At 41.8% G+C, this 25864-nt stretch overlaps 3 protein-coding genes across 3 annotated transcripts; all 3 read left to right on the top strand.

Moving 5' to 3' along the window:
* Positions 1-1762: 1762 nt before the first annotated feature.
* LOC128733531 (peroxiredoxin-2) lies at positions 1763-3004 on the top strand. The gene is made up of 3 exons (XM_053827181.1): positions 1763-2579; positions 2640-2805; positions 2875-3004. Exons 1-3 carry the CDS (start codon positions 2044-2046, stop codon positions 2923-2925), a joined length of 753 nt encoding a protein of 250 aa, XP_053683156.1. The 5' UTR covers positions 1763-2043; the 3' UTR covers positions 2926-3004.
* Positions 3005-3175: 171 nt separating this feature from the next.
* Positions 3176-25717, top strand: LOC128738901 (integrator complex subunit 14). Its single transcript, XM_053834364.1, has 4 exons — positions 3176-3476; positions 24061-24436; positions 24499-24755; positions 24824-25717. Exons 1-4 carry the CDS (start codon positions 3306-3308, stop codon positions 25712-25714), a joined length of 1695 nt encoding a protein of 564 aa, XP_053690339.1. The 5' UTR covers positions 3176-3305; the 3' UTR covers positions 25715-25717.
* On the top strand, positions 12647-15363 carry LOC128738900 (dnaJ homolog subfamily C member 2). The gene is made up of 2 exons (XM_053834363.1): positions 12647-13355; positions 13416-15363. The coding sequence occupies exons 1-2, from the start codon at positions 13000-13002 to the stop codon at positions 15157-15159; spliced, it is 2100 nt and encodes a 699-aa protein (XP_053690338.1). The 5' UTR covers positions 12647-12999; the 3' UTR covers positions 15160-15363.
* Positions 25718-25864: the final 147 nt, after the last annotated feature.

Raw genomic sequence — 25864 nt, 5'->3', positions numbered from 1 at the left:
GTCGCCGCAAACTACGCGCATTCACTCGAAGCTGCGCTGCCGGAAGAGGAGCTGGACGAAACCCCCCTCGAGGACTGTTGGAACACTGTCAAAAAAGCCATCAGTAGTGTAGCGGAGAGCTCCATCGGGCATGTGGTCCGGATTCAGCAGAACGATTGGTTTGGCGATGAATGTAGGAGGGTGATGGATGAGGAGAACGGTGCGCGGGCGTCCAAGATGCGCAGTACCACACGTCAGAAGGTGGAAAGACAAACAGAAGAAGATGCAGCGAAACCAAATCTTTCGGAAGAAAAAGCGCTACCTAGAAGAGCAGAAATATGCAGAGTTGGAGTGGCTTCATCGTTCTCAGGAAACGCGAAAGTTCTACCAGAAACTGAACGGATCCCGCAAAGGCTTTGTGTCGCGAGCCGAAATGTGTCGGGATAAGACTGGCAGTATTCCGACGGACGATCGTGGGGTGACCGATAGGTGGAACCAGCACTTCGACGAACACCTGAATGGCGCCCAAGCGGAGAACCATGGCGGCGGGGCAAGCGATTTCGATGGTGCAACAAACGAGGAAGAGGTGCCAGTCCCAACGATAGGCGAAGTTAAGGAGGCCATCATGCAGCTAACGAACAACAAGTCAGCTGGAAAAGATGGCATCGGAGCGGAGCTTATTAAAATGGGACCAGAAAAGCTGGCCGTTTGTCTGCACCGACTAATTGTTAGAATTTGGGATACGGAACAGCTACCGGAGGAGTGGAAAGATGGGGTTATCTGCCCGATCTATAAAAAGGGCGACAAGTTGAACTGTGAGAACTATCGAGCGATCACCGTTCTCAATACCGCTTATAAAGTGCTGTCCCGAATCATTTTCCGCCGACTATCACCAATTGCGAATAGATTTGTGGGAACTTATCAAGCCGGCTTCGTCGAAGGCCGATCTACAGCGGATCAAATATTTACATTGCGGCAAATGCTCCAAAAGGGCCGTGGATACAGAGTTCCCATGCATCATTTGTTCGTTGATCATGGACGAGAACAGCTTTCCCAGGAAGCTCATCAAACTGATTAAATGTACGATAGATAGTACACAGTGCTGTGTTCGGACTTCGGATGGATTGTCACGTTCATTCGGATCACACAGAGGGCTTCGTCAAGGTGATGGTCTTTCATGCCTGCTGTTCAACATAGCGCTGCAAGGTGTTATGAACCGAGCGGATATCAAAACGCGGGGCACGATATTCAACAAATCTAGTCAATTCGTCTGCTTTGCCGATGACATGGATATTATCGGCAGAATATCTGTGGCGGTGGCTGAACAGTGCACCAGCACCAGACTAAAGCGCGAAGCAGAAAAGATTGGGTTAAAGGTAAATACGTCTAAAACAAAGTACATGCTGGCCAGCGGAACCGAGGACGGACGACACCGCTTGGGTAGTAGTATATTGATCGACAGCGATAAGTTTGAGGTAGTCGATGAATTTGTCTACCTTGGCCCACTGGTAACGGCGGACAATGATACCAGCCGTGAGATTCGGAGGCGTATTATCAGCGGAAGTCGTGCTTACTATGGGGTCATGTTTTATAATCTTTAAAATAAATTAAATATTAAATTCAAAAATTATAAACACCAACAAGCTGGCAACAATTAAGATACTTTACCTTTAAAACTATTTTCTTTGATGCATTAGCATTTTTTTTGTTGTAAACAATTCACCTTCATACTCACTTCTCATTCGCGAACACAGCATAAGGAAGCATAAGCCTGCAATCTCATTCACGTTATCCTCCCATCGCAGCCCGGCCATTCATCGTGAGACATCAGTAAAACAGCAGCGGAAAACACGTAGCCCAGCCAGCGCGTTCTTCTACTTACTGTTACTGTTGTTTTTCCTAAACGTTCCAAGTGCTTATCAGTTCGAAGCTCCGTTATCAGAGCTCTTGACAATCAAAAGAGAAGCTTTCAAATCATCGATTTTCCTGGTGAAGAGTCGAGCCAAACCTGTAGATTGTAGATAGATTGCATTTGCTTGCGTGGCTGTGAGCACAACCCGAAAAATGAAGCCGGCCATAGGTATAGTGCTAATGATTGGTGCCATTTTGGGCATGTTTTCCTCTTTTGCTCAGACAGAAGCGCTCGATGAAGGATCCTGCCACTCGTTCGCCGGAGGTCACGTTTACCCCCAGGAAGATGTCCGTTCGGCCGATCACAAACTGCAGTGGACCAAGGCAGTCATCTCCCGGCCGGCACCCCAGTTCGAAGCAACAGCGGTCGTGGGTGGAGCGTTCAAAAAAATTAAACTGTCCGACTATCGGGGCAAGTATTTGGTGTTCTTCTTCTATCCGCTGGATTTCACCTTCGTCTGTCCGACGGAAATCTTGGCTTTCTCGGATCGTGTGAAGGAGTTTAAGAAGCTGAACACCGAAGTGATTGCGGCGAGCATCGATTCTCATTTTACGCATCTGGCCTGGATTAACACACCCCGGAAGGAGGGTGGACTGGGGAAGATCAACATTCCATTGGTTAGCGATATTACGCATAGCATAGCGAAAGACTACGGCGTGTATCTGGACGATCTGGGTCATACGCTAAGGTAAGTTTGACCACTCCTTTGTAAGTTCCGTTCAAAATTTAATGTGATCTATTGTTGTAGGGGTCTTTTCATTATTGACGACCGTGGCATCCTGCGTCAAATTACAATGAACGATCTGCCCGTTGGGCGTTCCGTAGATGAAACCTTGCGGTTAGTGCAAGCCTTCCAGTATACTGACAAACACGGAGAAGTTTGCCCTGCCGGGTGGAAACCTGGCCAGGATACGGTAGGTTTAGCTGCTACGGTTTTAGCCGATGGTCACGAAGTATTAACAATACTATTCATTGTTTTGCAGATTGTACCTAATCCGGAGGAGAAAATCAAGTATTTTGAAAAGAATCATTAGGTAATTGCTAATATACCTCATTTAAAATAAATTAAGAAACAAATCCGATGTGATTGTGCAATTCGGGGGAAATTTTAAATACTTGACTTACTTCATTTTTAATTTCTCACCTTGTCCTGTTGCATCGTTGCAATCCGCTTGCATTAACTTATTTCTCCTGATGTTCTGGGCTTCCCGATAAGCGTGTACGTGTACATTTTTGACGTTTCTCATCAATGATATTCGTGGTTTGGTTGATGATTAGCTTACTACAAACATCGCTTCGCGGTGGAATAAAATCAGTAAATTAGCATAGCAGACCACCAAAACGGACGGTTTATTTAGCTTTAAGTGAAGTGACGATATACGTTGGTGAAGATTTCCCGTGAGTGACCCCGAAAATGCCAACGATAATTGCACTGGACGTGTCGCTGTCGATGACACGACCTGTTCCGCCGGGAAGTAATAGCAGTGCGGAAGAAAGTTTGACCTATCACCAGCTGGCCATTCAGGGGATCAATACAATTCTGGACTACCTGGGGAAGCATTCTAGGCTGGAATTCGTGTCACTGGTAAGTCATTCCCGGAAGAACCGGCATTTAGAAATTCAAAAAATGTCTGAAAAAGTTTTGTTTACCTATGAGGCGTTTAGTAATTGGCATTTTTGTGTCGCCCTGTGTCAATGAAGTGTGTTAGGGAGTGTTGCCGATTTTTATTGTTACTTATTCCAACTACAGAATCCAAGTCGAAAACCGATTACCTCACGCGAATGAAGCAACCATCACGTGATTGAAATTGAATAAATATATTTATTCGATTCATGTGCCATTCGAAAAAAATTTTTGTAATTGAAAAACAAATTTTTGATTCTACATTAACCGAGACACATATATGCCAGTGGAGTGTGGTTGTTCGAATTGTAAAAAAGATAGAATAGAATAGAAAAAACATAGAACTTCTGTGCTCATTTTCAATATTTATTTTAAAAATATTTAAACACCTAATTGTATAGTTTTACCGTGAACACGCGGAAAGAAAACGTGCGATGTATTAGGGAAATGTCAAAAATGCTGTACAAATATTACGAACACGTCCGCCATTATGGCTCGTAAAAAGCTGGATAAAATGGAAGCCTTCAAGGAGGGGTTGTTATGTTGGAGGAAGCAAAACGTTTCGCGAATGCACACTGAAAGCCCTCGTTCAATTCGAAATGAAAATCGCAAATAGCAGGAAATTAGCAACGAATCCAGCTTTTTACGAGCCATAATGGCGGATGTGTTCGTAATATTTGAACAGCATTTTTGACATTTCCCTAATACATCGCACGTGCTCTTTCCGTGCATTCCTTAAGTTTTACCGTGAACGCGCGGGAAGAAAACGTGCGATGTACTAGGGAACTGTCAAAAATGCTGTTCAAATATTACGAACACGTCCGCCATTATGGCTCGTAAAAAGCTGGATTGCTTGAGAAGTGAGCAGCGGAAGCGATTCGGTTATGAATTCCGACCAAAAGGTTCAAGATTGGTTTCATAAATAGGGCACATGAGGGCACGCGACTGTTATAAGGGAAAGATCTACCCACATTTAGCGGAGCTCCGAAAGACTGGCCTATCTTCATAAGTAACTTTGAACAGTCCACAGCTATCTGCAATTACTCGGATGCGAGGAATTTAGTGTAATTTCAGCGCGGCTTAGCGTTGGGCAATTCGCTCCTGATCAATGTAAAAGATTCGGACCTGTAAAAAGAATGACTGATTCGTGGATCTTTTCTTTTGAGATACGGATCTTTGCCTATTTACTTTTATTGTTCTGCACATTTTTTGGATTTTATTTCACCGATGAAAGTTCTAAGGCATTGCATGATATTTTCGGCATGCTTCTAATCACTGGGCCTACTCTGTTTTTGTGTCACAAAAACGAATGTGCACCATAGTAGTGTATATTAGTAAGAATTAGTGATGAATTTTTCCCTAGGACACAGAGAATGGAGGGTAGGTCCGAAACTGAAACAGACTGAAAACTAGTGCCTAGATTTTCGTTTCGACTTTGGTTGAGAATGTCTCCGTAGTCTGTACTTGCCATGATGATAACGCATTCGAACAAAATGAAAGAAAACGATTGTTCTTGTTGTGAGCTAATATTTGGGGATATCGATCATAGACGGTGCCAATGTGCACGTAAATTATACGTGATGATATTTTCTATAGAACCTTCTTCAAAAAGTTATGTCTGTTTGTCCATGGAGTAACGTTAAGTCTTTCTTAAAAAAAACTTGCCTGAAGAATAGGAAACAAAGCAAATATATCATCAGTGTACTCGAAGATCCGACGAACCGTTCCGCAGATCCGGATCCTTGTACTGAGTGAACCGGCTCTGATCCGTTCGTTCTAGTGATCAGTTTTGCCCATCTCCCGCGGCTTGAAAGAAAACTTCTTGGACTCGGTAACAAGCCGATTGCGTACCGAACATCATTCAGACCCTGCCTACCATCTTCGGAAGACCGGAAGTTTACATCAGATTGCTGATGGGCAAATTCAATTGAATCCTACCGCCGAGAAGTGATCTAACTAAGGCGTGGTACATAAATTACGCAACGCAAAAATTTCGGTTTTTTTGACCCCCTCCCTCCCCTATGTAACATCAAGTAACGTTAACCAAAGCTCCCCTCCCGCACCTCAACATTCAATAAAAATGACTTGAACCGCATGTTTTTTCAACTTTTAAGAAATTCAACCAAATTAGCAAGATTCGCAAATTAGCAAGCTTCATATTAAAAACAACAATCAGGCATCGGCTCATGTTAAGGTGAAGCGGTACTGAATCCAAACATGGCCGAATAAATGGCGCCCATGTGAGGCAATATCCTCAGATAGGCGCCATCTTTCCGGCCATGTTTGGATTCAGTACCGTTTCACCTTAAGCTGAAATGGTAAAAAAGCAAAGCCATGGATATAAACATCCTGTTGAGAACTTGACCCTTCTTTATCGACAGACTTTGCAGCCGGCTATTAGAGTACAGGACAATTACGGGGCTAGTGCAACAATCCTACTAGCTCTATAGCAGCACTTCCCAGCTGAGATTCGAACATACGACGACTTGTTAGGCCAGTATTGTACCCCGAAGCAAACTGGGCAGCCTGAAATGGTCTTCAACCGTAATAACTGGAAATTTAATAGGATTATCTTCATCAGCTACAAACCATAATTTTGTATCATAATTTTCATTAGTATAAACCGATTCACTGTTTTCCACCTCCAACACGTCCTTTCCTCATTTGGCAACTGCCTTTTTGGTATTCATATATTTGTTACGTAACTATTCTCATGACTACCCTCCCCCCTATGCGTTACGTAATTTGTGTACGAAGCCTAATCACTGACATGCGCTTCGGTCTAGCTGTAAGAAATTTTGTTGACCGCCTCAAAGAAGCACAGCATAGACCACTTGATACATTCAACCCCCGCTAATATGAAAAACACATCGTTCAGACCAGGCGAATTCATTTTGAAGTAGGACTACTTCTTTGATTTCTATATTGGGGTGCACTTTAGAAAAACGAAAAGGGAACATGTAACGAAAAGTGGTTATGGTTTGCACGCTTATAACTCAGTCATCCGTCAACAGATTCTAGAGATATTGGTATCAATCGATTGGAAATTTTTCAAAAAATCCATAACAATACAATAGATTCCACGTTTCCCAAACAAACGTTTAATAATTGAGAAAATATTAGACTATATTCATTATTTCATTAATTTCATGTTTTTGCCTTCCCACGCCAATGCTTCCCTAGCACAGATGACAGAAATATATACGAAATGAGCTATGGGTTTTGATTGTATTTAATTTACGCTCTATAGAATCCGCTCGAAAATTGTTGAGCTTCAGTTGGTGCTGCTTGCTCGGAATAAGGCATCGAAGACATTCAAATTCACCAAGCAAGACGCCAACAAACCGAAGAAGCCACCGACTCGCCCGCCAGCGAACGATATGGTTTTTGCTGCTATCAATACCCAGTAAAATCAATGGATCCTCGCTGCAAGCCGTTAGAAATAAATCGCCGCTAGCCACAATTGTGACGTTCCAAGGTTGGACACATTTGTGAAAAAGGTTTTGAAATTAGCTGTCGAAAAGCTGGTCCAAACAAAAAGAACAGGCGATTCCGATTCGTTCAAGGTTGATAAAACGGACGAAAACAATTTATCTTTGCTAACTGCTGCAAAGGCGGCTCCGATTAAAGCTGTACTAGTAAATATGCGATGGTGCCCCCGAACAAAAATCTACTAAGCCAATGAAAACTGTAGCAAAGGCACCGAAAGCCCCAGAGTCAAAGGAAGTCGTTCCAGCGGAGAAGGTGCCCGAAAAAAACTGCTGCCTAGATGTAAATTTCGTTGATTTGCATTACTAATATCTGGTAGAAAACAATCAGTTCTTTTAAGAACTACTGAATAAAAGTATACGAAGCAGTAAAATTGATTTTTCTCACATTTTAAAGTGATGTTGGCAGTTTAGTATGAGCGTTCGAAGTACGAGCCCGTCAGAAATTACATGTTTAAACTGTATTAAGACAAACCTTCCGAAGAATATTTCTGAACAAAATTGTTCATATACCTACACATGCAAAATAATACGAATTTAAGATTCTTTCTAAAAGCATGAAACGAATAAGCCACATTATCTGGCAAAAGAAAACTGCGCCACTTCGTAATTCGAGACTAAGCGTTTAGTGAGAAAATCGAATTGCATCTTCATTTATATATTAGGCCCTAAAAAGGGCTAATTGTTGTATAGTTACAGAAGCCTGACCAGATTTTACTATAGGCCGGTATACTTTGGTGCCTTCCGAGACGGCGCGCTTGGCAAACTCACCCGGCACAACCACACACAACTGTGAGTGCACGTCTGCCATGCCCGTTGCCGTGCCATCCCTGTCGGCATCGGCATCAAAGAATATAGAATAAGAATATAGCGTTGCTCTCCTAGTGGCGTGGCTTCTTCTTCTTTTTCCTATCGCGCTTTGCGGCCTTTCCACTGGTTTTCGGTGGCATGAAGACGATGCTTCATGTTAGGTTGCTCTGCAGAAACTGGTAGCTCTTCATTAAGGAAGCACCGGACACCGGTTTGTTCAAACAATGTACGGAGTACGGTTTCGTTGTACCGCCTTTCTTTCGTGTCTATGATTCTCTGCCCTACGTTGATCCGCCTTTGTTACAACTTGCTGCCGTTTGCTCTGGTATATAATCAGAAGTAAGCCGAAGAACGGCATCATTTTCGCATTGACATCGGTACGGTACGGTACAGAGCAGACAGCAGAGAGTTGCGGTTATATCTCCCTCACTGGACTCGGCAAACTGGTAAAACGCAGCGCAGCGGCAGCAGCAGCAGCGGATCATTGTTTGGTGTAGAGTGCGCCGAACGCGTTGGTACCGGAGCATCGATCTATTATCAGCTGTATTAGAATATTTGGTTGCGGGAGGGATGTTCGGTAACCATTGTCACCATTGCCCTGGGAGGTGTTGTGTCAAACATTCAAGCTATTCTGCTGGCCGGATTTTCAACCACATAATTTACCACAACCCGTCCTTTTTAGGACGAACGAATTTGTTTATGAAGAGTTTATGAAAATTTTCTATACTAAATTTCCAAATGTCGCTGATTCTTTAAATCATGAAAAATTTCTTCTGATTTGATCTATAAAGCGTTAAATATGTGGTGACTCACCATGCGGTCTTCTAACTCATGACGTTGCACGTTGCTTTAATTTTATTTTTGCTAAAAATTTTTGCCTTCCCACGCCAACGCTTCCCTAACACGGATGACAGAAATATATAGGAGAAGAGCTATGGATTAAATTCCCTTTGAATCAAAGGAATCAAAGTTTGATTGTATTTAATTTACGCTCTATAGAATCCGCTTGAAAATCGTTGAGCTTCAGCTGTTCTTCCCCGGAATAAGGCAACGAAGACATCCAAATTCACTAAGCGAGACGCCAGTAAACCGAAGAGTCAACGGATCCTCGTTGCAAGCCGTCTAGAAGTATATCGCCGCCAGCTACAATTGTGGACACATTTGTGAAAAAGGCTTTGAAGTTAATTTTCAACAAGAGAAAGCTGGTCCAAACAAAGAACTGGCGCTTCCGGTTCGTTCGCCTACCAAACTTGCTAGCGAGAAGCAAGATTACTAAGTCAATAAAGACCATAGCAAAGGCTTCGAAAACTCCAAAGCCAAAAGAAGTTCTAACGGAGAATTCTGTTCGAAAAAAGCTGCTGCCAAGCAGTAAATTTCTTCGATTTGTATTATTAACAGCTGGTAGAAAACAATCAGTTCTTTTAAGAACTACTGAATAAGTATATGAAGCAGTTGAATTGATTTTGCGAACGGCATCATTTTCGCGTTGTTTGGGTTACAAATAATAATGAGAGTTACGACATTATCTCCCTGTCCGGATCCGGACGCGGCAAAGGTGGTAAAACTCGGCAGCAGCCGATTATTGTTTGGTGTGGAGTGGAAATTGCGCCGACCGTGTTGGATCCGAAACATCGATCTATTATTGTCAATTGCAAGGAAAATTGTCCAATCAATAAGTGCGCAATCGCTCATAAAAGTACTATTTTAGCTTAAATCGTTTCGGTCTCTTCGGCGCACTTATTGCTTGGAAGATAACGAAAAAGTGCGCCGAAGATCGAAACGATTTAATGCAAAATTGCACTTTATGAGCGATATCGCACTTTGGATGGTACAATTTTACTTGCAATTGACAATAAGCTGCTATAATAGAATATTAAATATGCTAGAAAACCCAAAGTTTGGTCGCGGAAGCAAAGGGTTTAAATTGGTGGGAATAGTGATGTCCGAAATTTTCAATTATTCGATTACCGATTAATCGGTGAGCCTTGTCTGCACTAATCGATTAATTCAACTATTCGTGCTAGAGAGCTTTCTGACAGCTCAAGCACCCACACTAGCGAACACGAAATCCGCGTGTATATACATGATGTTTACCTCATTTTGGGGAACAGCTGATGCTGGAGGAACAAACCGAAAAATAGCGATTACTAGTTGTGTTTCTCCGTTTGCCACACTGCAGAGCACATATTTCGGTCAAATTTTTCATCCTGTTCCAAATTCAAGCACTTATTTTGAAAATTTGCTGGTATTTAAGCCAGCGGAAGACGAAACTCATTCTGTACCTTGGTGACAAAGGAATGCATCTCTTTTGTTTACTGTAGTTGTTTGCCTCATTTTCACACATAACTTTGTTTGCCTCATTTACACACATAACTGGAAAGGTCTAGTGGTCTTCAATTAGAAATATTCGCATATTTCTTTGCATAATTCGATTAATCGAACGATTATGAACGATTACCGAGCATTATTCGGGGATTATACGTACTGATTGAACTATTCGATTAATTCAACTACTCGTGCTGGCATTATTCGATTAAAAATTATTCGAATATTCCTTGTGTTATTCGATTAGTTGAATTAATCGAACGATTAACGGACATCACTAAGCTCATCTGAAGGACGAAAGTTGACAATGGACACTACGAGTCAGAAATTTGAGAATTAGAGATTAATGAACGGACCTTTTCAGGTCCACCATATAAATTAGCTGAAGAGTTGAAATTATGAATTTCTCACATGTAAGAACACAATTCTTTGATGCGCAACTTGAGCATCTATATATGAAATTCATACAAAAATCACCGGCTTTAGCATTAGGAGACGAATTGCGCTACATTCGTAGTCCTACTTCAAGCCTGCGCCCGTGCCACTAGGCATGGACCCTTATACTTTTTAATCTGAATATTTGGTAACTCTATTCACTTTCACATACGCGCAAGACGCGCACGCTATGACCTTGTTGTTTTGGTTTGACGAAAACAAACGTTTTGAAAACATATCGAATATTCGCGAATTCTGGACATCCAGATTGTAGAAGAGGAAATTGGCTCGACAGTATCAACTAAAATGGTCTATTTTGAGTGCTGGAGAGAAATAAGTTGCATATGAGCTATATTGCCAAAGCTGCTGTGCAAGAGGAGACGTATTAGGTTTTTTTTTGGTTTTTTTTTAATTTGCCCGGTCAACTTAACCGTCAATTATGCATGACGCTTGATAAGTTTTTAATGTGAACGCATTCATACCAACGGGGTTCAGATTGAAAATGTTCAGATTAAGGAAGGTCATTCCAGCGGGGGTCACGGTATATTTACCGTTCCCACCCTAATATAACCTACAGCCCTATAAAGGTATACATTTATAGGGCTTTAATAGGCCTAATATATTAATATATGATAATATTGCGACATTTACCCCTATTTAGATTAACCCTATTTACACGATTATCACAGTCGAATCTTTCACACGATTTCGCTCAAGGAAAATGAAGTGAAAAAGAAAGGAAGAAAGGAAAAACTAAATGCCACTCTAGTGTCAGATTAACAAAAATTTCTTACAACTGTCAGTCGGCCCAATTAGCGAATCAGCTGGAGTGCAGTCGTGGCCCAATTAACGAATTCAGGCTGTATTATGAAGTGTCTTACCTCTCGAGGTTAACCTTGTTTTTCTAGGCAATAAAGTCTAAAAAGGTACATGGTTACTCATCCACACGTCCTTTCCACGTGAAAAATCACGTAAACAGGGAGTTACGTGACTTTCAATTGAACATTATTGGAAAATACAACAACATTTATCTGATTTCCATGTAAATGCACGCATACTAATGCATTGCAAATTACGTGAAATTCACGTAAATAGTACGGGAAAAGTTGGATGGAAAATAATCACATAACTTTTCCCGTATAATTTCGACGTGAAAATTATTTTATGGGTATGAAATAGGGTGATTTATCTATTTTAGACAGGCGTTACGCGTACTCTATTTTTGGACATTTCCATTTGATTTTGTCGTAAATGTCCAAAATAGAGTGCGTGTAACGCCTGTCCGAAGTAGATAAATCGAATTAAAAAAAAAGCACATCAAATTTTGTAGTAGAAACAATTTATTGTAAAAGTGTCTCAAATTCATATTTTTGATTCTAATTTTTTGGAATAGAATGGATCATTGTAGGTAGCTTTTACTCGTGATTATCGCTAGATGGACACTACACACTTAACAAAAAGCACCGAATTCGGTAAAATTTTACCGGATTATAAACAGCTGAATGTTTGGTAAAAATTTCGATGGTGCCAAACGACGTTTACAGATCATTAGTAATGTTTGGTGCAATAAAAAATTTTACCGAACGTTCAGCTGTTTAGATTTCGGTAAATTTTACCGAATCGTTTAAGTGTGTAAAGCGCCACGGGTCACATTTAGAGTAAACTTTAAGCACACTGTATTTTGTACCTTTTTACAATAATTTTTATCTTCGTGTTGTGGTTATTTTTCCGTTTTCGAGATTTCTTTAAAGTTTTCCACCACTGTGCATAGTTTTTCCAATATTTTTTTCTAAATGACTGATAAAATCGTTATTTCATAACCGTAATGCATATTTTACATATAATTTGTTGAAAAAATTCAATAAAATTAAGTGACTGAAAACAATTACGTACGAAATAGGTCACGAATCACGTAGTAGATGGATTCTGCCGGTTGCAAACACGCATAACGATGTTTGGCAACCCTTCGCCGTTGGCAGCCGCGCGCGATTTCGACAATCGACACACTGCCGCCACTGACAGGCAGCTGATTGGAATTTTTTCCCTCTCGCGTTGGCAGCAAGCCAAGTTCGTTCAGTCAGAATCGCGGATCGTATCGTTCAAGTGAAAAAGTGCTCGGAAAAATTGCCTCTTCCCATCGGTATTGCCTTCGCGGTAGCAAAAATTGCCGTCCGGTTGCTCGGTTCGAACGCCGGATATGTGCTAGTGAGTGCGTCAGCCGTTATTTTACCTGCAAATGATTTTTCGCACGTTCAAAAGTTGACTTCCAATGTTCACACGTGTTTGAGGTTAGATCTGTCACTGCTTCCTTCTGCGCGGCGGTTCTTTATCTCTTTTCGAGCAACAAAATAACAACTGTGCACGGGTCCGCGGACAATTTTGTTACATAAACGTACGCTTGCTGCAAAGCGACAACCACAACGACAATGACCAGCGCGGATCGGATACTGACGGTAGCGCTGCAAACCAGCTACGATCTGCGGCGACTGGCGAATGGTGGCGGCGGTGGCTCTGGTGAATCCTGGAAATTTTTACCATATTTAGCCGAATCGAAACCCATCGAACCGAAATGTCCGCCCACGAAGGCGGAACTGGAGGAAGCCGGTCTCCTTCCGACGCAGTCGGATCGACGAGAGCCAAGCGCCGATGAGGAAGCGAAACCCGACCCGGAGGTGCTGTTCGAGCAGATGTTTGAACTGGATATCGATTATCTGAAGAGTTTGGATCCGAAGGATTGGAAAAACCAGGACCATTACGCTGTGCTGGGATTGAAGAAAATGAGGTAAATTACTGAATAGCGAAATTTAAAGTAAGAGTTTAATTAGTAAACATGTGATTGCAGATTCGAAGCTACGGAGGACGACATCAAGCGAGCCTACCGAAAGATAGTTCTCAAACACCACCCGGATAAGCGGAAAGGACTCGGGGAAGAGGTTAAACAAGATGATGACTATTTTCACTGTATAACGATGGCTTATGAGACGCTGGGAACGTTGAAGAATCGAAGAGCTTTCGACTCTGTCGATCCCGAGTTTGACGATACATTACCTTCGCAGAGTGAGACTAAGAAGGATTTCTTTGGTTCGCTGAAGGAGGTTTTTAAGCGGAATTCACGGTGGAGTGAGTCGCGCAAACCGGTTCCACAGCTGGGCGATGAAAATACCGAACGCGCCAAGGTGGAACAGTTTTATGACTTCTGGTATAACTTCTCTAGCTGGAGAGAATTTAGTTATTTAGATGAAGAGGACAAGGAAAAGGGTCAAGATCGAGAGGAGCGTCGTTGGATAGAGAAGCAAAATAAAGCCATTCGCTTGCAACGTAAGAAGGAAGAGTCTGCTCGTATACGAACGTTGGTTGATTTAGCCTATAATAACGATCCGCGAGTTGTTAAATTCAAGAAAGAGGACAAGGATCGAAAGTTGGCGGCTAAACGGGCAAAGCAGGATGCCTATCAGGCCCAGAAAGCCGAAGAAGAGCGACTGGCGAAGGAAGTCGCCTTAGCCAAGCAGAAAGCTGCTGAGGCAGAACAAAAGCGAATTGAAAACATTCAAATTGAGAAGGAAAGGCTCAAACGGGCCTTGAAGAAGGAAAGAAAGTCTTTCCGGGACGCTGTCAAGGCTAACGATTATTATGTGACGGATGAAAAAGACCGTCTCAAACATTTGGAAGGAGTTGAAAAGCTGTGTGAATCGCTGAAACTTGTAGATTTGCAAGAGTTCAACAAAGAATTGACGGCCAACGGCCGTCCTGCATTCATGAAAGCTTTGAATGATCTGGAACAAAAGTTGGAAGAGGAACGCCGGGTGGCTCTTGCAGCTCAAAGTCAGTCAATCCCGAACAATGCCGGTCTGAAGGTGGTTAACCGAAAAGCCCTTTGGAATCACGACAACGTTCAGTTGCTAATTAAAGCCGTCAATCTGTTCCCGGCGGGAACAATCTCCCGCTGGGACGTAATTGCCAATTATCTCAACCAACACGGCACCAATTTGGGTGATTTGAAATTTTACGCTAAGGACATCTTGAATAAAGCCAAGGAGCTGCAAAGCGGTGACTTCTCCAAGAGCGATCTCAAAACCGTCGTCAACCAGCAGGCGTATGAGTCTTTCGAAAAGACCCGTAAAGACCTGAAGGTGGTGGACAAAGCTGAGATCAGTACAAAGGACGATGCGGCAGCAGCGGCGAAAACGTCGAAACCGCCAATGCAGAATGGTCGCGCGGAAGAGCCGCTAACAAATGGAACACATGAGGCTTCCGATGAGAAGGAGAACATCGTCAGCACTTCCCAGCAACCGAAACCGACTCCTGCTGCAACAGCAGCAGCAGTAGAGAAAAAGGACACACCAGCTGCTACGAAGGAAGCCGCCAAGAAGGAGAAAAAAGAAAAGGCGGAAGCAAAAGTGTGGAGCAAAGAGGAGCAAGCACTACTGGAGCAGGCCATCAAGACTTACCCGATTTCTACGCCCGATCGTTGGGACCGGATAGCGGAATGCATCCCGAACCGAACGAAGAAGGAGTGTCTGCGGCGGGTGAAGGAAATCGTCGATCTGGTCAATGCCAAGAAGGAAGCCCAGCAGACGGTCAAGTGAAACTAGACGGCGGAGAACTGCCGTTCGTGTGTACCGCAAGCCTGGGGTTATAGATTGACGAACGAACAGGTCTTAGTAATGGTAACGTCTCAGATACACATACAAACAGCGCACCAACGGTCTGCTGCTGCTAGTTAATAATCTTTACTTGATTTATCCTCTGCGACTACTTTATGTCAGTATTTGTAAATAAAACATTGAACTAAAACCAGATTAGTTGTTTTTTTTTGGTGTTGCTATGGTGGAAAAGAAAAATCCCTGCGATAAAACTGAATCTTCACGTGGTGCAGGGCTTTTTAAATAACTAGTAAATGTACAGCGGTCACGTTTAATTCTGAATGTAGGTATATTAAAACTCGAAGTGGGATTCGGGGTAAAAGTGACCAAATGTGATTGTTGCGTTGCTCAGAAAGTGCCTTCATTCTGATTAAGAATAAGGCCATTACGGGGATCTATGATAACTTCTAGTTCTAAATTAATCGGACTTTAGAATATCCTTAGTTCTAATAAAAATTTCTTAAAAATCCTTTATATGGAGGGGCGACAAGGATTTTAATGTTACTAAGAGCTAAAAATGAACAGTCACCAGACCCGGTTGGATATCGAAGAAAAATCTTACAATAATTCATTCTAGTGATGTTCCCATTTAGGTAAAGTAAAATTTCAGCTAATGTTAATCGAAGTGTTCTAGAGTGTATAAAGTCATCTCGATAAACAAAGAATTTCAGGTTGACGCTAACCAGGGAGAGCGTAAAAGAGGTAAAGTGAACCGCTGTAGAAAGTTAGGATCAAGTTATTAAAAAATTTATTAAATTTTATAAATTCAGGAGGAAGGAAAACACGTTTCGACGTCTTAAGGTTGACATGTTTGGTTATTTGATCGTATTACGCAGTTGCAAACATATATCTATGCAGTTTGCGGGGACAGTGGGGTTGCGCTTGGTTGGGATATCGGGCTTGGCGTCGGATCCCCGTTATAAATACTGCGCACTAGCTGTTTAGTTCCGAGAGTTGGGAGGCGGGGGCGACTCTATGGATTAAAGCATTTGTCAACTGCCGCGAAGGCCCTCGACTTGATGCGATCAATTTACTTTGTAGATATTTATTTAGGCTTATACAAATTTAAAAAAAAGTTTATGTCCTGGCCTTAAAACACATAAAGCACATAAAGTAAGCATCCAGCTTCCGGGGTTACTGTACTTCACCGCCCAGCACAAGTTTGATGATCCGGAGGAAGTAAGGATGCAGAAACTATCAAAGTTTGCCAAGAAATACATGATTTGGCAAGCGATCTGCTCATGTGGCAAACGGAGTGCGCCGGTCGTGACTACCGGGAATGTAAACGGGCAGATCTAGCTCAAGGAGTGTCTACAGAAGCACCTGCTTCCTCTGTTGAAGCAACACGAGGGCTCTACGGTTTTCTTGCCGGATCTACTGTGTTACCTGACTCACTGCGAAATGCGTTGTATTCGTGGTATCGTGTTGGTTCGAAAGGTTTCGAAAAATATCGCCCTTGTATCGAAAATATCGTTAATTTTGATCACTAAAAATAACGTACTTAAACGTTATATTTCATGTGCCTGTAGTACGCAATAATTGTATTGTGAAACTGAATTGTTATTTATGCAACTTTTTACAAATTAAATGCAATAACAAAAGCACAACTTATAAAAAATCGTTTGTTATCGATATTAACTGCATATGCGTTATAAACGAATAAAACGTATGGTTACGTTTTATTTCAATAATACGCATATTCGCAGTGAGTCAGGTAAAACAGTAGCTTCGTGTCACTATTCAAAGGATGTCCTGGAGTGATACGAAGCCAACGGGATTACTTTCGTACCCAAGGACATGAACGGGGGGAACGGAATGGAACCACCTGGAACTATGGTCCATCGAAAAATACTAGGCTATTATGAAGCAGGCACTATGGAAACATCTCAAGGAGGTCCAATCTGAGGAAGACATAAAGAAAAAGTTGGTTTCCGTACAGAAGAACCTGCAGCCAGGTAGTACAAAACTTTTTGAGTGAAGTTAAGCATAAGGTGCGAGCATACGGCTATGATATTGAAGTTGAACCAAATAAATATGCCAAAATCTTACTAATGGGTTATATTTTGCTGTCTAAAAGTTTGAAAAGGTTCGATCAATTAGGTAATTTTCTACAGCATTTCTTCCGTAGTGCAATTTGATGTGGGACACCCTTTATTTTACTTGGAACGCATATGCTGTGCTACCGACATATTTCAAGAAAACAAATCTCTGAAACTATTCACGTTTGAACGTGGGGGCTCCGTAGCCGCAAGGTTACCGAGTCTGCTTTGACAAGCGAGTGGTCGTGGGTTCGAATCTTAGTAGAACCAAGCCATTCGAAGTCAAGTGACTTTAGCATGGGTTTATTCTCAGGCCCCTCCATTTATCCTTCCTTCATGCTGAATTCTATATATTTACCCACTGAAGCCTCCTGACAGTGCAAATGTCCGTCCTGTAGTTAAGTGTACTGGTCAGAGGTATGAATGAGTCCTCGCCAGGGACGGCTATAATATGGGATAGTGCTGGCAGCGAGGAATAAGTGGGTAAAGTAGATCAAGCTTTGAAGGAAGGGTAAACCCCAATACACACAAGCACGCATAAATTTAATAAGCATATCGCTCACTCAATAGCGATTATAGTAAAAAGAAATGTAGTGCAGGTCATACAGCAAACACTCGGGCGATATTACAATAGATCAACTGTACTGGTCGCAGTGATGAGTCCACACATGGAAAAAAAAAATTTACGTTTGAAACCGCTTGTATCTTGGTCAACCTTTTAGTCTTGAATATCAGGCCATTCCTAAGGTGATGCTTGCTCTCAAACAATAACGTATATACCTTTGTACATTAAGGACGCAAACCGTTTCGATAGCAATTTCCGCCCAACTCTTTGGCATCTTTAATTGCTTCTGGCAGGGATGGTTCGATCACCTTGACTCATTTTTGATTCATTTGACAACACCGTCTCAGCCGAGCAAAATTTAAAAATTTATTGTACGTCTCTCCACTGTTTCTTGCTTAGAAAATTACTTTCCTTTTTCTTATCATATCCCAAGATACTTTCGAGTAAGTAAAACACATATTAGTGCTAAATTTGCAACACTTTCAAATCGTTCAACAAGATTGATAACTAAACGATGAACGTACCAGAAAGGTTCTCTTCCGAACTCACTACTCACTGCGCACAGGAAATCTTTAAAAGCTAACTAAAGCCTAGGTTTCTAATAGACACCCAATTGACTCTTTCACGCCATTGTTGTCATTTGTCATTGTTTTGTGGTATTTTTTACAGTATTTGACGCCAATTTTTCGTCGTTGTGTTCGTTGCTAAGACAACAAAATGTTATTTTTTACTACCGTTTTCTTACCGCCGTTCGTTCGTTGTCGAAGTAAGTACGAAGTTTGTCGGGTCAGCTAGTATTTAAAATATAACATCCCGAATTTTGGCAGAGTCAGTTCGTGGAGTCTGCGCAGGGCCGGAACGCCTTCGCCTGTCGGCTATGTTTGATGGGGCTCTACCTGTGTTTAGTGGACGACATGCCTATCTCCTCAGGTAGAACTAACTTTGAGGTCACGCTGATACTCTGATGACAAAAGAGTTTGCATACGCTATTAAGCGTCAAGCTGGATAACCTGAAAAAGGAAAAAAAGCCATGCTGGAAGAGAAAATTATATTCCCTATTGTCAGTGGCCTTCGAACTATCATGTATAGACATACATATAAACAAAAATAAGGCTATTTTCCATTGGCGGAACTAGCGCTCATTTCTAGGGGGGGGGGGGGGGGGTGATATACTACCCATAAATGCATAACAGTCCCATCTGACTTTTCACCACTTTTGAGATAAACCTGGGAATCATCTTTAAATTAACTGTTCTTTCAATATTTCAAACAAAAAAGTTATGTTTGTTCCCAAGATGTTGAAAAAAATATCAAACCATGTCAGCCCCATATTACAAATAAACGCATAACAGTCACAATAGCAAAAATATATCAATAAGCATTTGTTTTTTTGGAAATGCCTGGACCGATTCGACTGCAGCAACTACCAAACGGAAGATGGCCTAGAAGAACACTATTGAGGAGAATTGGGATCGGATGTACGATTCCGAAATTACAGTGGGAACAAGTTCCGGAATATATGGGACTTGAACATATAGACTATTGGTAGTCGTATAAAGTGTTCAAGACGTCATTGGCCACATCTAAACATGTCCGTGAATGTTCCAGATATCTCTACGGGGATCAGTTCCTGAATTTAACTAAAATACAACATGTGACATCTCTAAGTCGGTACTCGAAATTGCAAAACTAGTTTGAAATAGTTCATTTGTTGTCATATATAGTGTCCAGGATCACATTGATCATACTCGGACACGTTCTGGGAGTGTTCCGGGCACACAGGAAAGCGACCAGCTTCTGAGTCAAACAAACCGACGTGACTGTTATGCGTTTATTCTTGCTTATTCAAGCACCAATAAACGCATATCAGTAACTTCGGCAGTTTTGGAACAAATTTTAGGTTACTTGTGAACAAATTTTATGACGATTTGTACGATTTAATATTAAAGAAAAATGGTCGTGGCTTCAACTGCGTTTTTCGTAGTTGCACGTTTTTGCAAATGTGACTGTCTTCCATTTATAGGCAGTGTAGCCCCCGGCATTTTTTTTCTGCCATTTTATTTGGTCGGCCAGCCCCATTTTTTTACGGGGGGTTAAATCTCTCCTCCGCCAATGCTATCTTCAATATAAATATACATTCTGGCGGCGAACAGAAAGGAACTTTCATTATCTTCCTGTTCTTAAAGTCCATAATCCGAAAGATACGTCCAACGGCAACGTTTCCAACAGCAAAAACAGATATCCGTCCTGCAGCGCATGAACAGAACGACCAGAGATGCCAAATTTTCTAAAAAAATGTCTGCAACTGCTCGAAACCCGAAAAAATCGAGCAGTTTTCCGGCTACTCGAATTTTCTGGTTTAAAAATAATCTGCGAAAATCTGCACACTTTTTTAGGAAGTCTGTGAAAGTTTAAAGAGCTTCGAACAAAAATTTGCACCAAAACAATAAAAGTCAGAAAAACTGCAAATATCTGCAAATTTATAATGATCTGCAAGACCGTTCCAAAAATCTGGAATTGGCAGACAAATCTGCAAGTCTGGTATCCCTGAGAACGACTGATGACAACAAGAATGTCATCTAGTCTCTGGCTCGACTTCGGACGTCAACATTTGGTTCGATGGAGCAATCTTTGTCAACACAAGGAATGAAGACGTTCTCAAGGAGGATGAAGGACGCGCCTCGACGAACCGGCGACAGTTTGGCTACTCCTACGGATGCTGAGTCTTTCAGTGGCACGAAATATACACTTAGAATTCCGACGACGGTTTCCAAGCTCAAGAAATTATTTGGTCGGCGCAAATCCTTTTCCCGTGTCCAGTATTAATACTTTTAAGGTGAAATTAGCCGTAGTTGATTCTGTAAATTTCAAAACCAGTTTTTTTGTTTGAAACAAAAATTTTGTACAGGAAAATATATACGCTGTGTTCAGATTGGCAAGAAGAGTGCAGAATATATTTTTAGCTACAGAATCCCTGTTTTGTGCCCAAAAGTTAAAAAGTTACTGACTGCTAATTTCCCGTTAAAAGTACTCCTAGAACGAAGCGGACGATTTCATGTTGCAACGGCCGACAAGCACTGTGAAGCACCTATCTCTCGAAGTTTTCAAACCGTTAATTCAAGACTTTATGATTATATTATTACTAGCTGACCCGACAAACTTCGTATTGCCACAAATTAAATTGTGTTGTACATAAATCGTGAATCTCGGATGACCTTTGTCACAATCTCGAGTTGTGCAAATTTCTGAGAAGTTCATGGGTGTTTTAATATACATATGATCCTCAGAGTAAAGTAGAAAAAAGGATTCACTGGAGGCACACATGTGAAAACATTGAAAATACTCCAGCAACTGCTAGATTGCAGAAAATCCTCGCTAAAGATCATTCTAATGGGTTAGGTACTTTGAAAAAAGAGGATGGCTCTTTTCCTAGCTAAACTAAGGAAACATTAGAGTTAATGATGAGAACACATTTTCCCTGTTCAATCATTAATACATGCGGAGACCAAAGTGCACCGGCATTGAGAACTGTAAATCTTGAAACCAGGACATACATTCACGAAATAGCGAATGGAATGCCTGGGTTAGAAAGAAATAGGAATGATGCTTGTACTTTGGCCAAAAAAAATTTTACAAGAAGCAAGGTTGAATGGGCGATTGACGCTTTTGAACCCTTCAAATCACCGGGTGGGATGGAATTTTTCCTGTACTACTACAGAAGGGCAAGGCGTTTTTAACACCTATTCTAACAAACCTTTTTCAATCAAGCCTGATACTAGGTCATATACCAGCAGTATGGCGACAAGTACGGGTCACGTTCATTCCGAAGGCTAATAAGAAGGATAAGACTTCACCAAAATCCTTCAGGCCGATAAGCTTATCGTCCGTTGTGTTAAAAACAATGGAAAAAATAATTGATGAGCATATAAAGTCATCATATTTAGCCAAAGATCCTTTGAGCGAATATCAACTCGCATATCAAGAAGGCAAATCTTCAATAACAGCAGTACAATCTGTTGTAAAAAAAACTAGAAAAGTCTTTTGAAGCGAAAAAAAATTTCACTAGGTGCCTTCCTTGACATAGAAGGCGCATTTGATAATTCATCTCATAATTCAATGATTACGGCTATGACGAAACGTGGTTTTGATATATCCATTATAGACTGGATTAGCGAAATGTTATCAAAAAGGAGATATAAGCAAGCCTTGGAAGCTCATCCATAAGCATTAGAGCAGTAAAAGGTTGCCCACAAGGAGGCGTAATATCACCTCTACTGTGGTCTTTAATAGTTGATGATCTTCTTCAAAAGTTGACGGCGCTAGGCTTTGAAATAATTGGTTTCGCAGATGATATAGTCATAATTGTCCGAGGAAAATTTGCTTCTATTATCGCTGACCGAATGCAAATGGCTTTAAATTTGATTTCATCATGGTGTGATAGGCAGGTTCTCAGCATAAATGCCAATAAAACTACTATCATACCATTTACGAGAAGGAAAAAATTTACATTAAATAACATCAGATTGAAAGGAACACTTTTAAAACTTTCAGACACTGTCAAATATCTTGAAGTATTTTTTGACAGAAAACTCAATTGGAACACACATCTAGAGCAAGCAGTAAACAAAGCAACAAATGCTCTATGTAAAAGAACGTTTGGTAAGCAATGGGGACTGAAACCGAAGATGATCAAAATGGTTCAAAAATGGACAATCAAGTGGGAGCAGGAGTAACTGGCCCAGGAATAGACATGTCAATTTCTATGGGCAGATGGCCAACTGTAGTCCAAGCTGAAATACAAGCAATTCTAGAATGTACGACTGTGTGCTTGCGCAGGAACTATAGAGATTCATATATATGCATCATGCCAGACAGCCAAGCAGCTCTAAACGCTCTAAAGTCGGCATCATGCACATTAAAACTTGTCTGGGAATGTATTCAATCACTCCAAAAATGGTCTTGTCGTAACCAAGTCAACTTGTACTAGGTCCCAGGTCACTGTGGAATTGATGGAAATGAAAGAGCTGATGCACTAGCAAGACTCGGATCATCTCATCAATTTGTAGGACCTGAGCCTTTCTGTTGCTTATCTGCTTCTTCTGCTTCAAAAATGGAGCTAAAAGCATGGGAATGTACGAAAGTGAAATCAAATTGGAATAACAATTTCAATGCTAGGCAGTCGAAACGTTTTATCTCTCCAAACGTTTCAATGACTCGCAAAATCCTGGAGCTTTCGAAGAAAGATCTAAGCATTTATACTGGTCTTATAACAGGACATTTTCCGAGCCGATATCATCTGAAGCTAATGGGAAAACTTCATGATGATATATGTCGCTTCTGCGCCATAGAAAAAGAAGACTCGGAACACCTGTTATGCCGATGTTCGGCAATTCTCAATAAAAGATTAAGGTTCTTCGAAAGAGGACTGTTAGAACCCTCTGATATTTGGAGAACAACTCCCAGCGCAGTAGTGCGCTTCATCCGAAGTGCATCACCAGACTGGATAAATGCTATTAGTCAGACAATGACAATCACTTTTGATAGTGGTGCGTCATCTTGACAACATAGCTATAATAAAACGGGGAATATATCACAATAGATCAAACAAATGGTCGAAGTGATAAAAAAAACCCAACATGGAAAAAAAGGTTCTAAGGAAGGAATGTTGCGATGAGGGCTAAATGAGTAAATTTGTACTTGCTTTTCTTGCCATGATTGCAATTTTGGAAACTCCGTTCCCTTCAACCGTGCACAGGACCAGGACGACTGTTGAACGCTGGCAAGGTAAAGATGCGACCATTTGTGAAAATCCCGGTTCGATATTGGCGGAGAAAAAATCATCAACCGGAGTGAACTCTACACGACACACGAGGAGTTGTCAGCAGCGATTGAGTGGTGGGCGGAGCCCCATAATTTATAGAATTAGGGTTACCAAATTTCTGGAAAGTAATACCGTTTGTTGGCCTGATACCTATATTTTTTCTATTGATTTTGGCTGTATATGTCTCTTTTTGCAACAGCAAATATACATTATTCAAGAAAAATCTCAGTCTGGGGGTAGAAGCATATTACGAAAATCTTCAGGAAGATGATTCCTAGTAACTCGTTATATCTTATTTAGAACAAAATTGGTGCCGACGCAAAGTATGTACAAATGGAGTCGCACGGTTTTCCGTCAATGTGCCTAACAATAAAACACCAAAAATCCCATCGCTAACGTGAGTTTTGGTTTTTTTACAGATTATATACTCCTCACTGTACGAGGTGGTGGTCGATTTTACCCGGGACTACGAATCGATCCGGCAGGCGCTGCACAAGATCGAACACTACGACAAAACCAGCCTGGAAAATGTGCTGGTTGCAGTGAACAACATGTTCAAAACGCACTGGGGCAATCACAACTATTGCCAAATTATATTCATTACCGATTGCGGTGTCGGTATGGGTTCCAGTTCGCTGAAGAATACTATTATTAATTTGCAAAACTATAAGCAGCAGAGCAGCAGCAGTGGCGTCAAGGTGCCAGTATCGGACAACCACTGGGTTGGCTTCTCCTACCCGAGCAAGCTGACCTTTATGGGGCTGGGAAACGTGAACGATACGGCGTTTAAGTTTGGTTTGTTGCCTTCCATTATTAATTAATGGAAAACATTTTTGATGAAATTTTTGTCATTTTAGGAACAAAATTATACCAACAGCTGTTGGATATCAGTGGCCAGAATGGGCAAATTTACGTTCCCAAACTGAAAACCCTCTCGATTGATGACCCAATCGGAGACGACGGGGACGAAAGCAACCGACAGCTGAGTCGAAAATCTATCCAGGAATTGTTCGAGCGAACTTGCGAACAGAACTACAAGCAGTTCGAAGCGACCCTTCGCTGTGGAGGCTACTTTCGGCTGGAAGGAGCCATCACAATTTGGCCAGCACCTTTAGTAAGTATTTCATTTGAACTGCCTTTTTTCCAACGTAAATTAATAAAATGATTTTTTTATTCACACAGCCCTACACTTCGAAGGACATTTTCGGAGCGGAAACCACGACATTAATCTCACGTAGGTTGGAAATCTGCGGCTACATAAGTCTGTCCGACATCGGTTCACCGATGTCGGTTAGCCGTCATCTAATTCTACCGCGAGGTGATGGCGACAAACGTATCTCGTCGAAGGATAGCAATCTTACGGCAGAGGAAAAGTTGGAAAACGACATAAAAGCCTTTTATGCCAAGCCTGATGGTAGTGGTGGAGGCGGCGGTGGGGGAGATAATGACGACGACAGTGGTCCGGGTGGCGATGCCACCCGCGAATCCGTCTGTGTGCTGCTGCATGGTGCACTGAAGGTGGAAAATATGGCGGCGTTGGTTCTGCTGAACGACAACTGGTACGGATTCATCTATTCGTACGCTGACAGTAAGAAGAAGTCCAATCTGATGTTGAACGTCCTTCCACCGGGGAACGATGTCATACCGTGGTTGGGTGATTTTCGGTTTCTCGGTAATCTGGACGATGCATTCCCGGGTGAAAGCCCTAGTTTCCCAATCAAAGCCGAGAAGCGAAGCTACTCGCAGAACATTGTGGTTTGGATTCGTCAGGCGGGGCTCCAATCGGACATTCAAAAGGTGCTGCGGCATGCGAAGAAGTTGCCGGAGAAAACGCAGCACTTCTATAAGGAGCTTAACCGAATTCGCCGGGCCGCTTTGTCGCTTGGCTTTGTCGAACTGCTGGAAGGGCTGGCGCACATTTTCGAACGAGAAGCGGCTACTTTGGGGGGCAGTGCCAGTCCCGATTGCGGAATTCAACTGAAGCATGCAGCGAATGAGCTGCGGAAACCCAGCAATCGCGACCTGAAGGCGGTGATACAGGCACTGCCGACCAAGTATAATCAGATTGGTTGATACGTACGATAATAAAAGTAAAATTGAGTGAGCTAGCGTTTCTATTTAGATTGAATGCCGTACGTCACAGGATACTTTAATGCATGGATTATTTGCTACACTTCCCAATATAGAAAGCTCTTAAGGGCCCAAATTACTCCCTTGAGGAAC

The sequence above is a fragment of the Sabethes cyaneus genome, chromosome 2 (assembly GCF_943734655.1).
Source record: "Sabethes cyaneus chromosome 2, idSabCyanKW18_F2, whole genome shotgun sequence".
NCBI lineage: Eukaryota > Metazoa > Arthropoda > Insecta > Diptera > Culicidae > Sabethes > Sabethes cyaneus.
Note: the sequence above shows the minus strand (reverse complement) of the source record. Positions and strands in the feature narration are given on the sequence as shown.

What these genes read in the sequence shown, in the direction of transcription:
- LOC128733531 (XM_053827181.1), top strand. Translation starts at nt 2,044, where the DNA reads ATGAAGCCGGCCATAGGTATAGTGCTAATGATTGGTGCCATTTTGGGC. An exon ending in GATCTGGGTCATACGCTAAG is followed by an intron (nt 2,580 to 2,639) that starts GTAAGTTTGACC and finishes CTATTGTTGTAG; the next exon opens with GGGTCTTTTCATTATTGACG. An exon ending in GGAAACCTGGCCAGGATACG is followed by an intron (nt 2,806 to 2,874) that starts GTAGGTTTAGCT and finishes ATTGTTTTGCAG; the next exon opens with ATTGTACCTAATCCGGAGGA.
- LOC128738901 (XM_053834364.1), top strand. Translation starts at nt 3,306, where the DNA reads ATGCCAACGATAATTGCACTGGACGTGTCGCTGTCGATGACACGACCT. An exon ending in GGCTGGAATTCGTGTCACTG is followed by an intron (nt 3,477 to 24,060) that starts GTAAGTCATTCC and finishes GTTTTTTTACAG; the next exon opens with ATTATATACTCCTCACTGTA. An exon ending in CAATTTGGCCAGCACCTTTA is followed by an intron (nt 24,756 to 24,823) that starts GTAAGTATTTCA and finishes TTATTCACACAG; the next exon opens with CCCTACACTTCGAAGGACAT.
- LOC128738900 (XM_053834363.1), top strand. Translation starts at nt 13,000, where the DNA reads ATGACCAGCGCGGATCGGATACTGACGGTAGCGCTGCAAACCAGCTAC. An exon ending in CTGGGATTGAAGAAAATGAG is followed by an intron (nt 13,356 to 13,415) that starts GTAAATTACTGA and finishes ATGTGATTGCAG; the next exon opens with ATTCGAAGCTACGGAGGACG.